The sequence below is a fragment of the Chelon labrosus genome, assembly GCF_963514085.1.
Source record: "Chelon labrosus genome assembly, chromosome: 13".
Lineage (NCBI taxonomy): Eukaryota > Metazoa > Chordata > Actinopteri > Mugiliformes > Mugilidae > Chelon > Chelon labrosus.
In genome coordinates this window covers 12,867,644-12,883,480 of record NC_140346.1, presented here as the reverse complement: position 1 = coordinate 12,883,480, position 15,837 = coordinate 12,867,644, and the positions used below count along the sequence as shown (strand labels likewise).

Below are 15,837 nucleotides of genomic sequence, written 5' to 3'. Positions count from 1 at the left end.
CCGATCTTTCCTGTCATTGGTTAATATTTTATTCTGTTGACATGTTTTCTTACTGCTAATGCTTCCGACACCTTCTTGTCCCCCCTCCTCTTCCAGAGTCTGGCCGGAGCTGTCAGAACCACGCCTATAGGGGCCCACAATTGGTCCAGAAAGCGTAAAATCAGCAATCAAAGGGGCTTGGTTCATTAGTGCTGGGGATGGAGGCAGGAAGGACATGTGAGATAGTCACAGATCTGCAGTGAACGAGGCCACATCTCTCCAGTCAGTGTGGGATGACTGAAGCAGAGAAACAGCTTATTTCTCTGAGAGACACACAGCGCAGCCGGGCTCTGCCTTCACAGCGCCGCTTCTACTGAAGGACTCGGCGGACGAACCAAAGGAAACGCACATCAACAGCAACTCTGGGCTATTTTCTTCACCCTGACAACACGCTGCGTGTTTGACAAGGCGCTGCACTCTTCTTGTACCGCCTCACAGAAACTAACTGCTCGCGAAGCGCGGACCTACACTGGCTCTGGGTTGGGGGAGATACCACTAAAATATCCAATATTTCACTTCGGTTTTTGTGGATGCACCGATGAGAGATCCAGTTTTTACAGGGACTGCAATGGCTTATCACCCTTTCCACGCTCACCGGCCGACCGATTTCCCCATGTCCGCCTTTCTAGCGGCCGCGCAGCCTTCCTTCTTCCCGGCGCTCAGCCTGCCTCCCGGGGCGCTCACCAAGCCCATCCCGGACCACGGCTTGGCCGGGGCGGCGGAGGCTGGGCTCCACCCGGCCCTTAGCCACCATCAGGCGGCTCATCTCCGCAGCATGAAAAGCCTGGAACCCGAGGAAGAAGTGGACGACGACCCAAAAGTTACACTGGAAGCCAAGGATCTTTGGGACCAGTTTCATAAACTCGGGACGGAGATGGTTATTACCAAGTCCGGAAGGTAAGAATTGTCAGAAAAAATATTTCCTCTTACGGAAACACCGGGGATACGTCTTTAGAAATCCAAAGCTGCTCCTTTAGAGTGTGTACACGCGAATAATAAGCCGCAGCTGACAAGGCTGAAGCAGCTAAAAAGCCATTTATTCGCGTTATTAAATGGCAGCCTGTGCGCCAGGCCCTTGCCTGTCGTACTTCTTTTACCACCGATTATTACTCTGCTCCACTATTATTATAAATGGACAAGAAAACTATACAAGGCTGCACGATCACGTTACTAAATTATACACGAAATAGGTTTCTGTATCCAGATCCAGGCCTATAACTCTGACTCTATCTACATCTGAGAGTTGCGTTTGTTGGTCAGTAGCCTAAACAAAGCCCCATTTTATGTGGAACTCTTTGTAATTTAGGCATACTTTCACATTTATCAAAGGGCATATTTGGGATATTTGGGGTGAAAATGTGGTCAGAGCTTCAATCAGGTTTTATCTCCCAAACTGCATTCTGTGGAGGCAGCAGAGCTTCTGGATTTTATAAACAGGCTGTCACTTCAAAAACCAGGGACGTGAAGTGGTGTGGTCATAAATATACTGTTCAGCTTTGTAGTGGAGTGCTTGGACAACACATACACACGCAGGCGGACAGAGACACCACACACACACGCCTGCGTGCACACACTATGGGCTTTCCTGTGTTGCTGTCGCCTAATTGCGTGAAACATAATAATATCTGACAGTTACAATATTTCCACTGGTCAGAAGTGCGTGTTGTTTTTATTCCCCCCCTGTAACATTCAACCCTTATTTTTTTCCGGATTTGTTCAAGTGCCTCATGACAATGTGATCTTGTGTTTTGGTTAAATTGCGGCGTGTTAACTCTCGGTGTGTTTCCCTCCGCAGGAGGATGTTCCCTCCGTTCAAAGTGAGAATAAACGGGCTCGATAAAAAAGCCAAATACATCCTGCTGATGGACATCGTGGCGGCGGACGACTGCCGCTACAAGTTCCACAACTCCCGCTGGATGGTGGCAGGCAAGGCCGACCCGGAGATGCCCAAGAGGATGTATATCCATCCGGACAGCCCGGCCACTGGCGAGCAGTGGATGGCCAAGCCTGTTGCTTTCCATAAACTCAAACTGACCAACAACATCTCGGACAAACACGGATTTGTAAGTACAGATAGAGTTTTGACTTTTCCCCCCTTTCCTTCTTGTCTGAGTTGATAGTTTGCATGTGCATATCCTGTACACACATAGTGTGGGCTGCTGGAATAAAAGAGAGGTTAAGCTGTTTTTAAGATCAAATGAAAATTTTATGAAGCATATGGAATAAAGTGGGTTGTAGGATCATGATGTGAAAATGGAAAATAAATAAAAACAGAGCTTCAAACTAATAAAGAAAATGGATACTGCAGGGAAAGTATGAACAAGGGAAAATAAAATTAAACAAAAACAAAGCAGGGAATTTAAGGCATCTATACATATATTTAAAATATAAATGCGTTACAAAATATCAGAGCATGAGTCCAAAGATGTTGCCACTTTGTCGCCACTTGACTTCCAACACGAAGCTTACGTTGCAGCTCTCCACAATAACATCAGCCGGCATTTTTCTCCTGCGTTCCAGCTCCTATCTAAAGCCAGGTCCAGCAGGCTGCGATGCCGCAGCTCAAGGTGTAAAGGCCACGGCACCTCCGCGCCTCCTCACCAAACATTTGTATTATTCTTTATTTTTAACCGAGGTTGAATTGAGAATAATAATAAAATAAACATAATATCGGAGCGTTGGCGAGGCTGAGGAGCTAGTGGAGTATCATTAAGTCGGATCAGAGAGAAATGACGTGAAATGATTGAGCCAGAGCCAATAAGACTGACGTCCCTCCACCATGAAACCTAATAGTATAGTATAGTATAGATTGTGGCAAAGTGTGCCCTGGGTTCTGCATCTTTGGATTTTTGCAGCATTTTATTAAGATTTATTTTTTTTATTATTATTTATTTTTTTCCAAAATGTGCCATAATTTTATCTGTTAAATAATAAAATGCACAAACCATAACAAAGAATAACCGACCCACGAGCAAATAGAAAATGTCTATTTTACTGTCAGGCAGAAGGTGCTTTCGACTGGAAACATGCAAGCGCAACATGCAAGAGTAAATAATTTCTAATTGAATACAGGCAGGATGGCTTTTTATATACAGGCCTTATTTACGCACGCATGCAGCTCATATGGAGGCTATAGTCTAAGTTGTAAAATTCAAATCTCAGTAATAAAATAAAAACTGTATATTTTATTTATTTAGGATTAACACTTTTTTGTATATTTGCATTTTGCGTTGCATAAGTGATCTCTCTTTCTCTATATATATTATATTATATATATTTGGATATTATTTTGTGTTTAAATACATGTCTTTGACGCTGTGTGTCAAAATAGGGCCTCAGGCTGTAATTCCAGCCTTGTAAAATGTCTGCACTCTGGTAAATTTGAAATTTGTAGCCTATTACGACTTGCTCTGATAATTCATGGCAGCATGTGTGGCCTGGTGAGGTTTTTTTTCCCCTTTTGCCCCGCGCTAATTACAGACAAGTCTGCTTACACAGTAATTATAACAGCATCAATAACAATGCGCTGGATGATCCGCCTCAACATATCCTGACTAGAGCTGAGTTTTACCATCAGTCACAAACATACGGTGATATTCACTCCGAAGCTGTGCTTTTTCTGTGTATTGGTCCAGACTATCTTGAACTCCATGCACAAGTACCAGCCGAGGTTCCACATAGTGCGGGCCAACGACATCCTGAAGCTCCCCTACAGCACCTTTAGGACCTACGTCTTCCCGGAGACGGAGTTCGTGGCTGTGACAGCGTACCAGAACGACAAGGTGAGTCACTGTTCACACTCAGCAGACGGCCTCTAATATGGCTGCTATACTTTGCATAATAAATGTCCTACATGCCTTCCCCTCCCCCCGCCACCAACCCCCGAAGACTTAATCTGATTTTGTAGGTCGCCTAATTTCCCTGCAGAGGACTCCCATGTCCCACTTGATTTTTTTTAATTGCTGCTTTCCTTGGATTTGTGAGGGCGGCAGACATATCTGACTATGAATTCAAATTGTGTGTGTTCTGTGGTGTGTGTGTGTTATCAGCTATCCGCGGTCCATGAATGGCCTATTACCTTGACCAGAAGTGTATAAATTAGGCGTGTAAATGCAGGAGGGCGTCTTGGGTTTTGTTGTGATGCGGCGGCAGACATGGCAGACATGTCCACTTGCTCCATTTTATTATTTTGTCTTCTTGTCTGTCTGCTAGCGGCTTCTGATTTGGAGTTTGATAGAATCCAGCATGTCTGAATCAAGGCTTTGGATGTGTGTTGCTCTTTGATGGCATTATTATAAGCCTTTTCGTTGTCCTTTTTCCTCCTCCATGAAGCTAATTGGGGCTTGTGTCCAGAGGGTGGGGGTGAGGGGTAAGGAGCGGGGGTCTTGTTGTAAAAGTTTATGGCAAAGAGTCACCATCGATTAGAAGGCATTTAAAAGGCTGGTCAGCCTCCAGCCAGAGTGGACAGATGCTGTAAGACAACCTCTCGCTTCAGGCGTTTCCAATTTTGATCAGAGAGGGTGTCTTTCAGCCACTGAGGCCTCCAGGAACCTAGGAGCTCCCGCAAGAGCCACACAAGCTACTGCCGCCGAGTCCGTGCGCAGAAACGGAGCCGCGCCGCTCTCCTACACACCACGACATATCGTGAGGGCGCACAGATCCAAAACCGCATTATTAATTATTGATATGATAGTCATCTGTTCAAGTATTGCTCCCGCTGCCTTTTTTTTTTCTTCCTGGGGATCCGAGGCATGTGTGGCCCCATAGACTAACATTTCGTGGCAGAATTTCTCTCCAGGGGCCTATGAGAATAACGCCCCATCATTACGCTTTTATTAATAATGCAAATCCAAGGCCTATGGTGGCTCCTGTCCAACTCGCCGGTTGTGTGTGTTAATCCAAACACATTATTTCTTACACATGTGCCAGGTGGAGACAGCGGGCCCCGGCAACGTGGGTTTGACGCTTTTATTGTGGTAAAAATACCGCATAAATTAATTACTTCCTTGTGTTTTGTACAGATAACGCAGCTGAAGATTGACAACAACCCTTTTGCGAAGGGATTCAGAGACACGGGGAATGGAAGGAGAGAGAAAAGGTACGAGAGTGCTTCAAGACACCTGCAAAATGAGTGTGTGTGTGTCCACCATCTCTTCAAAGGTCACAATTACACATAATAATTATTATTATTATTAATGTACAGAAAACAACTGACCATGCCATCGCTGCGGATGTACGAGGACCAGTGCAAGGCTGACAGGGAGGGGGCGGATTCGGACGCATCGTCCAGTGAGGCTCCGGCCGGCAGGGACACCGTCCACTCCCCGCTGGGAACTGGTACGAGCCCTCTGAGGTTCAGCAGGGCCAGTCGAGGTGAGTTGATTTTTCATTTTGGGGCCTCTATATGAGCAGGGGTTTTAACTATAATTTATAGTTATTAGATATAGATATTAGAATACAAGCTTAAATGTAACAATTTGATAATATTAAAGCTTATCATCATTATTTAAATAATGTTATAAGGCTATAATAATAATAATAATAATAATAATAATAATAATAATAATAATAATAATAATAATAATTCGTTTTGCCAGCTAAATATATTAGGGACTGTAGCCTGTTTGTTGGAGAAGGAATAATATTAATTTTAATGTTTAATGTGTGCAAAATATGTAATATTTTTTTAATTATTATTATTTATTTTTGTTAATTAATTGGAATGTATGCTAATATAAAAGGTGCAATAAAGAAAAATAAATTAATAAAAAAGCAACAAAATATAAAAAGCATTTAAAATGGAGGATAGATGTTTTAGGCTTATAATGCCATTGTATGTGCGTGTGAATAGTAATAGTGATAAATGGTGCTCATGCTAATTTTTCCTATTTTGATTCCTGCATCTTAGATGACAAAACATGCACTGACAGCGAGCAGGAGCTGGAGAATCACGACGAGCGCTGCACCGCCTCCAACAGCCCGGGACCTGAACCTGTGTCCCCCTACAGCTCCAGGTGTGAGGAGCGAGTGAGGGAAAGGCCTAGCGCTGAAAAGAAGGACGACTCCATATTCAGTATAAGGAACCTTGAGAAGGACAAAGCAGAGAGCAGGCACAGGAAGGACACCACTGATGCCTTGACAAAGGACTCAGAGGCTGGAGGCATTAGTGCCAGTAAGGAGGCCTTCTCCCCTCTCATGGTCCAGACCGAGAGCCCCTCGCACTTCAGCCCAAGCCATTTACAAAGCCTGGCTCTGTCTGGCTTGCACAGTCAGCAGTTCTTTAACCCTCTGAACGCCGGATCGCCGCTGTTGTTTCACCCCGGGCAGTTTGCCATGGCCCCTGGAGCCTTCTCTGCTATGGGCATGGGGCATCTATTGGCCTCTGTATCCGGAGCAAGTGGTTTGGAAAACGGCAGCCTCTCCGCCCAGGGCACAGGAGGAACCCCTAACCCCTTCCCCTTCCATCTGTCCCAGCACATGCTAGCCTCTCAGGTAAGGATGGTCATCCATTCAGAAAATGTTTTTGTTTGTCTCTACACCTGTAGCATTCATATGGTGTCAGTAGGACAGGAAAGCTGGAGCTTTAAGTTGAGAGTGTAGACAGGATTTAATTTACTTCAGGGCTGTGTTACTATAAATCTCACCTTACACGGTGCTAAGAGTTACCTTGCATGGATCAGAGCTGGGTTTAATTTAGTCCTGGAAATAAGTATGATTGGTAATGCTAAACTTAATCTACTTGATGCATGCAACATGTGGAACCTTTGTGTATTTTTGCTGAAACTTGAGGAATTAATAAAAAGTACAATCATCAGATTCATTTTTAAAGGTGTTATTAGTTGACTGTGGAATAAGCTGTTTATTTTGCATTCAGAATTTTAAAAAAAGTTTAGCGCTTTAGTAACAGAAGTCTTGCAAAGTCTAAATATCAGAAGGGACTCATCTATCTGTGTGTTGTAAATAATATATCATGACTGAGATTATTTGACTGGAAATAGTGCTCTGTACAATTGTGATTCCAACAAGTCTTTCCTCCTTCATCTTCCAGGGCATCCCCATGCCACCATTCGGAGGTCTTTTTCCGTACCCCTACACCTACATGGCGGCAGCTGCAGCAGCAGCCTCGGCCTCAGCCCTCCCAGCCACCAGCACCTCAAGCCCTCTTTCTAGGAACCCCTTCCTGGGCTCTTCCCGGCCCCGGCTCCGCTTCAACCCCTACCAGCTCCCGGTGTCACTGCCCCAGACCTCCAGCCTGCTCACCACCGGCCTGCCGGGAAGCCTCAACCCGAGCTCAGAATCCTCCAAACCGGGAAGCAGGGAGACAAGCCCAGCCCCGGAGCACCACAGCAACCACAAGACAGGAGGCTTGAGTGGAAGGGCTGTATCTCCCAAAACCTCCATTAAGGACTCTGTGAATGAGCTGCAGAGCATCCAGAGACTGGTGAGCGGCCTGGAGGGCCAGAGGGAGCCCTCCCCAAATGCAGACTCTCCCAAGTGATTAGGACACTCTGTTTTGGATGAACACTTGGCTTGAATACCAGAGGACTATAAGTGCATATGTCCTGTACAGCACATCACAGAGACTGGGATGAGGGTTTGACCGATGAGGGTTGATGAAGGCCAATTACTAATATCTTTCGGAACAAAGCTGCAGGTAGACAGAAGTGTAGTCTATATAATTATATTTATCCTTTGTAAATTCACAAGTATTGAAGGTTTCCTCCAGAGCTGACCTGTTTGAAAGGGTTGAAAGCCTGTCAGACATTTCCGCCATCATCGGAAGCGACCAAGAATCCCACTGTTTTGGGGGTCAGCAGCTCGTGAAGGCAGGTTAACAGCCCAAGGAAGTCTGGAATACATTTCTACGTTCATTCAATAAAAATACAAAAAAAAAATAAAAAATCAATTTAGAAACAATAATAAGTTAATAAATAAAATGTGCAAAGAAGATGGAAACAATTTAGTTGATAAAACACTAAAGAAACATAAAATGTTATTAAATTAAAAGAAACTCCAACCACTTAAGTTCAAAGATGTGTAATAGAGAGTAATCCTGACATTACAGGAATATAATGAGTCAAACGTTGTCAGAGGCACCATGCAAGGCCAGTATCGGCCCCATATATCGGTCTAACCTGCCTGAGAGCATGCAGCTCCACAGAGTGCACGGCGCACTGTGTGTGCTGACTTCTGACTTGAAGCATTTTGAGCATCCAGGCCCGGTGTGTGTTTTTTTTTTTTTAAAGTAAGGTCCTGAACAAGAGTCTCACCACGCCACGACAGGCAGGTCTGATCATTTCAAAAGGGATGGAAGATGAACGTTCCGTCTCCGAGGGGCAGACAGAAAGAGCCGCTTATCATTTCATGCCAGACAAAATCTTTCTGAACTATTTATGTAATTAAAAAAAAATCTGTAAATAAAGCTAAGATCCAAGAATATGCAATTGGTATTAATTTATTCAAGGCTGTATATTAGCGTGTATATATTTCGAAATGAACTCCCCCTCCCCCTTCCCCCTTCTTATCCTCCTCCTCCTCTGCCCCAATTTTACATAAACATATACTGTAAATGAAAGCTATTTAGCGCTTGTTGGTTTGAAAAAAAAAAAAAAGAAACTGTGTATGAAGCGTCGCTGATTTTTTTTTTTTTTTTAGGAGACGTGTGTGCCATGTTTTAGTCTGCATCATCCACGACAAATAGAGAGGAACAGAGAAAGAGCTCCACATGGATTCAAAAACACCTCAGGTTATTTCACTCCAGCCAGGAGACATTCAAAGCAATTCCTCCAATGGGCGCATCATTCATATCTATTCATAAATATATTTAAAGATGGAAGTATCTTGTTTATGCTGGTTGTCCGGGTATTTTATTTTTATTTCTTTTTTCGTTTTCGGGATTTTTTTCTTTTTTGATTGTCTCACAATTTCAATAAAAAATTGTTGTGCTGAAATCTTGTAGGATTATTATTATTATTATTATTATTATTATTATTATTATTATTCTATTAGTGTTGTTGTTATGATAATATAAAAATAGAGCATTTTAAAATGAAATCTGTGATTTTACGCGCACACACACAGCCACACACGGGCTGGGACGCGGGGCATGAGCGCCCTCTGTCGGCCACACATTTAACTGGAAAGGTTTTGTATGTGGTTTGCTCAATTTGATAAGAAAATATCATTGGGTTCCGCCTGTATGTTATTAGAAATACATTTAAACCGCGTGGTGAAATTTGTGGGTGAAAAATGTTTGTAGAAATTTTGCATTAAGGCTACAGCTATAAACGTGACACTGTGTTTTTATTATTTTAGGCTTTAGGAAAACGCGCGTCGCCGTGGAAGGATTTCCACTGTTATTTGTATTTTCTGCAGTTTTGCGCCGGCCGGTTGTTAAATCGGGCCTGTCTCCTGTACGCAGGGCCGTCCGTGTCTATTCCGAGAAGGTCCTCAGTCACCGTCAGTCAGCATTTCCTTTAGTATTGTGTGCTCGGCTGTATTTTTAGAAAGAGACGGGCAGTGTAAGTATTTATAGGAAGAGCTTTCTCTGCTGCGCTCACACACATCCTCCGGAGCCGGAGAGAAACTTTAACTATTGCCCGTTTAACTCGGCAGGGAAGTGCAGCGGGGAGTGTTCAGACTGGCCTGCACATTCTGCAGCACAAATCCCCCATTAAACATGTTTTACACGCAGGAAATAAATGTAACGGCATGGCTTTATAATAGGTTAAATATTTCATGATGTTTACACATGCAGTGAGCGGCCCCTATGTCATTGCTTTGCCTTTTTTTTGTGTGTGAGGGGGGGCAGTTTCTTCTTGTGTTGTAGCCTCAGATTCTTGGTGTTTATCTGCGTTAGAAATGTGAAGTGTGCAATGAGGCCTGTGTGAGAGAATGACGCAGTGTGTGTGAATGTGTGTGTGTGTGTGTGGATGTGTTTGTGTGTCTCGGTTTAAAGGGTTAAGCAGGGGGAGTTTAGGGCAGCAGACAGCCTTTTGTCCGGGACCCGGCGCCTGTCGCCTGCCTGCCGGCCACAGCCTCCACACCGCCCCGCTTCCTAATTAGAGACCCCCTCCTCCTCCCCCTCCTACTCCTCCTCCTCCTCGCCCCCCTCCTCTTCTTCTTCATTTTCTTTTCTTTCTGCAGCGACAATCACAAAACTCTCATTCTATTACGGGGCCATTGTTGCCACTCTGTTATCTTCAATTAACAGGGAGAGCGACTCGACCTCGCACTCTGGGAGAAAAAAGTATTTGTCTAAATCAATCAGTCAATGAGTGATCAATAGGCTCCCGTGGAGGCCCCGTGGATCATGACTAATGACTGCTGACGGCGTGGGGTAAAAAGGCCAAGATTACTCACAACTTTGTTAAATGATCGGCGCAGGTCTATGTTGTTGTTTAAGCTTTTGTAGGCCAACAGGAGAAGCTGCACAGTTCATTTCCACACAGGAGACAAACTGCACCTTTCCTGGACTGAACCGCGTGAAACCTAAACAACAGGGAAGAGAGCTGCCCTTCAGATTCTAGCTGCTCTCCTTATCTGCTGGACTGGAGGAGAGGTTTCAGAGCCTGCTGGGATCCAGTCTCACATCAGTCAGCATGCTCCAGATTATACACAAATTCTGCTGCCTCTGGGTGGAAGGTCACTTATGCAACTGCATTTGGAGAAACTGGTCATTTATTAACATATAACAGTTTGCTTTTCCTATTCCTGCAATGAGTATAATATGACAAAATTGTCACAAACTGCATAACAGGTTTCAACTTTATTTTGTTATTATGTTAGTATAATTTTGACATACTTGTAGGTCTGCTTCTTTTGAGGATTACATATTATTGTGCAATCTGACAGGCTACTACTAATTTAAGAAGCAAATATACTTTCTCTACTACACTTAGCTATATGACAGCTGTACTGACAATAACAATTCAAAATCCTAGTTCACATAGTTCAACGTGGCACAGATCAAATGATAAAAAGTTATCTATGCCTTAATGCACCTATACCTGTACCCCATGAATTATATGTAAAAATTGAAGAATAACAAGGGTTAGTGTTGCACACTTCTCAAACATGTTGATATTCAGAATACCGTACACTCTGACACAGCTAAATTTTTGTTGTTCTTTTGCTTGCATTACTTCCATGAATACTTCCTCCACATCAAATGAAGTCACAGACTTCAGACTCCAGCAGTTTTTTTTTTTCAGCAATCAGATTAAATCTTTTAAGGATAAATTAGATCAATTCAAGAGGAAAAAGAAGTATTGTGTTGTTAAGGCGAACCTTGCCAATATTTCCCTTGTGTTTCATTTTTCTAATGATATGTTCTGCTTAAATAAGGCTATTGATCTTATGTGATTTATGCTTCGTGAGGTTATTATTAAGTGATATAATGGGGAAGGAAAAGGCTGCACCAAGCTCTCTGATGACTCTCAGAAACCTCCTTCTGAACCCTTTATAGTCTGATCTGAATATCTGACTGATGCATTTTAGAACTAAAAGAGCTGAAAGCCAATATTTTACGTCCACATTTAAGATAATAATAAAAACATTTTAGTCTTGTCCTGCTTTTAAATAAAATAAATGAATTCAATCTGCATCCTAAGTTGCAACAAGCAGACCAGGTGCATGTTATTTGTGAATGAAAGGCCAGTATCAGTACAGTATATTGGTCTGGCAGTGCTGGGAAACAGCCCACAGACCTGTATGGTGTCTACAGAGTGTGTATTGTCATGCTGCAGCCCTGCAGAGCGCTCTCCCTGCTGCTGGCAGCCGATTGGCCGCTTGGCTCAGGTGCAGCCATCATACTGGTCCACATAAGAGCGGGAGGGGTCCAATCACAGGCCACTTCTACCCTTCAGGACAAGGCAGGGAGGAGGTGGGAGAACACACACACAGCCTGTAACCTCACTGTAACACTTCCAGGAGCTCCTTCCTCACACACAAACAGACAAACACAAAGACAGAGAACACCAATAACAAAGAAAACAGATCCATTAAAAACACATAATAAACACACCTATAAAATACAGCTATAGTAAAATGTTTGCATCTATAGTGAAGAAGAGGAACGATGTATTTAAAGCATAATAATCAGTATGATCAGATGAATGTGTGTGTGTGTGTTTGTGAGTCCAACTCTTTGGATAGTTTGGAGCTTCAGCATGTAGACCCGTCGCCCCCTCCTGGACACTGAGGAAGGACAAGGAAGTATAATGGCTTCAGTCTGTCAGTGTCTGGCCTACTGATGTTTTGTCTTCTGTGTCTTTTTTCTTCTTTTTTTTTTCTTCCTGTAAGCAGTTTATTATGAAAACATTCATACCAAGCCTTTAACCTGAAGTAATAAGGTACTGGTGCATGTAGACTAACACTGGGACAGATATATGTTATGTGTTTGGTGTGCAGGAAATCGGAACGGTTTTCAGTATGTAATATTATGGCTGTCCAGTTATCTCCATAAGAGCTTCATAATGAGTTATTTTTTTATTTTTATTTCATTGATTTAGTCAGTGTCTCTTGCTCTTGCTCTGGATCAACAACTTTCCCAATTTTTATCATTGAATTTCAGTAAAATGTATGAATTCATCAAGTCCTCCACTAGTGCCGGTTCCAAAGCAAATAACCACTAGGTGGCACACTTACTTACTTTAGACAATGACCATGCATTGCAAGACTATAAGACGTTATATCAAAGGAGAATGATGGCTGCAAACACACTTTTGACAAAAATGAATAGTAATAAAACATTGATTAACACACAACAGCAACAGTAAATGTGGTGTCTCTTTTGAAAGTTTCAGTTATCTGCTGGTGTGATTTTATATACTTGTTAGAAGAGGGGAAAAAGTTCACAATAACAGTTTGATTGCACCCTTCATTTGAGGCCTTCTGGTACATACTTAAATACTTATTTAGTCAAACCTCAAACCTTGATAAATCGAAAACTGTTCCCAAAACTGTTACCACACTAAACAGTTGTGTTGTACATGATTCCAACACACAAACAATAATAATAAATCCCAGAATAAAGCTCGGTCCCCCAAAGAAGTCCGCGAGATGCAGTCAGCGGGCCAGTAAATGGAAAGTAAATGGATCAAGATATTTTTGTCAAATTAATGTCAGAAGCATTTTGGTTCAGTCAAATGTTGAGCAAGATTGTTGCTGTCATAGCAACCAAAGACGGGAACACTGGAAGTTGCGAGGAGGAAAGTCTGAGTGTCTGAACATGAGGTACAGAAAGTTCGGCTGATCAGAGAGAACATTCAATTAGATACTAGGACAGCAAGTAGACAACAACAAGACTGTACCTTTGCAGCACAGGAGCAAGCTTCTCTGATAAAAATAGTTTCTTCTAACGACAAATGTCTGCAAGAGTTACAAACAAGACAATGCAAGAAGTTACTAGTTTCATACATACTCTACGGACTACGTGTACATATTCAGGATTTTTGGGTGAAAGTAATCTTGAAGCTAAACTCTTGAAGCCCGACACACAAATTAAAGGGGCCCACAGCCAAAAGCTACTGCGTATATTAACATTTGCTGCACGTAAAACTGTATTACTAAAGCAGAATTTAAATAAACAAGACAATCCACAAGACACACAGCAATGTAACGGTGAGTAAAACAGGTGGATGCACTTGTACATCATACCAGCAGTCAAACGTGGTGGTTAAACATTCTGGCGTACGGCTTGGCCTATCACAGGGAGAAGGATTTTCAAGCTACACTAACCAAAGAATAGTACAAACCAGTTTAACAGACAAATGTAATATCTCTTGTTGTTAAGGGTTGTGTGGAAGTGGGTTAGGGTTCATTTGATCCTGCATAATGTAAATCAAAGCTCTGCTGGGTTTGTTTATTTCCAAAAGAAGCACCAAGGCTGCGTTGCACATGGCTGAGCTGAGGTATTATTTAGGAAGGATTGAAAAGGGAAAAGAAGTCTCACGCTAAAACCTCAAGGACTGATTCATTTTATAGGAGAATACTGATTGTTGTCTTGTGTTAAAAATGATGTAAGCCGGTTGCAGAAAAATATTTACCTTAGAACAAATGAGCTTTTTCTTCTCTTTAAGATATGTGACATAGATAAGAGTTTTTAAAAAGTTGCATGAACTGTATCAGTTACAGTTTGCACGTACTCTGGGTTGTTGCGTGATGTGGAAAAATTTGAACATGCAAGAGCTCCGGCGTCATGGCACATCGTTCTACAACTATAATATATATACATAACTGTAGCTGCTCTGAGACAAATTGCAAATGAAACATGTCGAACGGAAAAAGCCGTAAATCAGAGCAAAGCCAAACACTGTGGGGCTGATAATGAAGTGGCTGGAGAGGTCCATACTGTGCAACCTCCATATTGTCAGTCATTACTGCTAAAGGAAACAGCGCAGGTTTTCAGATGCCTTTCACTGTCCTAGATCAAACAGCAAGGAGAACCTGCGCCCGCTGCTCCTCAAGTCCAAATTACAAACACAGTACGAGCCTGCTGCACATCCAGGTCTTTAAGAAAGGGGGCTTTTGATCATGGCCGAGTCCTCGAGGACGTGTTTAAAGAAGACAGCAAGAAGAACTATGTGGGCTCTGAGTGCCTGACCCTGGCGAAATCATTTGCCGCGATGGCACTAAGAGGCCTGGCCTCCACACACTGGGCTGACACAGAGATGAACACAGGAGATTAGCGAAGACCAACAGTTCCTGTCATGATGAACGAATGCCTGGGCCAAGTCAAGACGCTGAGACTAAACCCGCCAGATCTTCTAAAAACATACAAACCCCCCTTCTCTTGTCCAAGCTCAGACTCATATTAAATACACGTACGCCGGCTTAGATAAACTCTGAGGCGCTCTGCAGACATGCAGTGTACTCAGACTGGAGTTTGACCGATGCAGCTTCTTCTTTAGAAATAATGACGTATACAGTACTTTTAAGTGTTGTTTACTTCTAACTGACATGCTAGCCCGCTGTAAACAGGCTGATTTGGGAATTAAGAGACTTAAGTGTCTGATGTTATTTTTACCATTGGACTGATAGTTTGACTTGTCAAGTTTCTGAAGATTTATACCAGTGCTAACGGACTGGAGCTGTTGGGTTGGGAGCGTCATTATTCCTGTGACGTAAATATCATGAAAATGACTTAAATCCAGTGCAATGACATTCATTTAGGTTTTTGTGTTACCGTCTCTAGGTCATTTGAATTACCAGCGACACCAGGAAATTTAATTGTTAGTTGTATCACCTTATTAAAAGCAGACAAGAGACACATCTGAGTTCTAGTTACGGCTGATTTGATTATATTTGTGTCCGCTACAGTCACAACATTTATATCAAAAGTACCTGGAGGTGATTTCTACTAACTCCATGGAGCAGTTGGATGCACATGGGCATACACACTAAGTGCCAGACTCATGGGGCTAAAAAATGAAGCCAACGTGAAAGAGCCAAAAAAGTGGGCAACCTGATGCCCAATGCCTATATTAACAATAATAAATCTTGTCAAAGTCTTGTTTTAGTATCACTATAAATACTAGTAACAATAACCTCCAGGGCTGAAAAGTGAGGCCAGACTGAAGTGCCAAAACTACACTTCCTCCAATGGACTATGAGGCCGACTCTAAAAGAGCGTCAGCCCCCCCCTATACCTAGAAATAAACATGCCTGGTACAAAATGGTTTAGGTCTCTACAGCTAATGTCTCCATTCCCCATGACTTTTTACAATATTATGCATAATTAAGGTGGGTGCTGTGCAGTGTTGTGACGAGTTAGGTGCTGGGAAGTCAAGGATAACC

General features: G+C 42.8%; 1 protein-coding gene across 1 annotated transcript; it reads left to right on the top strand.

Annotated features, from left to right (window-relative positions):
- The first annotated feature begins 173 nt into the window (after positions 1-173).
- tbx2b (T-box transcription factor 2b) lies at positions 174-8,928 on the top strand. Its single transcript, XM_084558501.1, has 7 exons — positions 174-936; positions 1,835-2,102; positions 3,675-3,821; positions 5,061-5,137; positions 5,243-5,412; positions 5,948-6,531; positions 7,088-8,928. Exons 1-7 carry the CDS (start codon positions 578-580, stop codon positions 7,535-7,537), a joined length of 2,055 nt encoding a protein of 684 aa, XP_084414627.1. The 5' UTR covers positions 174-577; the 3' UTR covers positions 7,538-8,928.
- Positions 8,929-15,837: the final 6,909 nt, after the last annotated feature.

What these genes read in the sequence shown, in the direction of transcription:
- tbx2b (XM_084558501.1), top strand. Translation starts at nt 578, where the DNA reads ATGAGAGATCCAGTTTTTACAGGGACTGCAATGGCTTATCACCCTTTC. An exon ending in CAGCGTACCAGAACGACAAG is followed by an intron (nt 3,822 to 5,060) that starts GTGAGTCACTGT and finishes TGTTTTGTACAG; the next exon opens with ATAACGCAGCTGAAGATTGA. An exon ending in GTTCAGCAGGGCCAGTCGAG is followed by an intron (nt 5,413 to 5,947) that starts GTGAGTTGATTT and finishes CCTGCATCTTAG; the next exon opens with ATGACAAAACATGCACTGAC.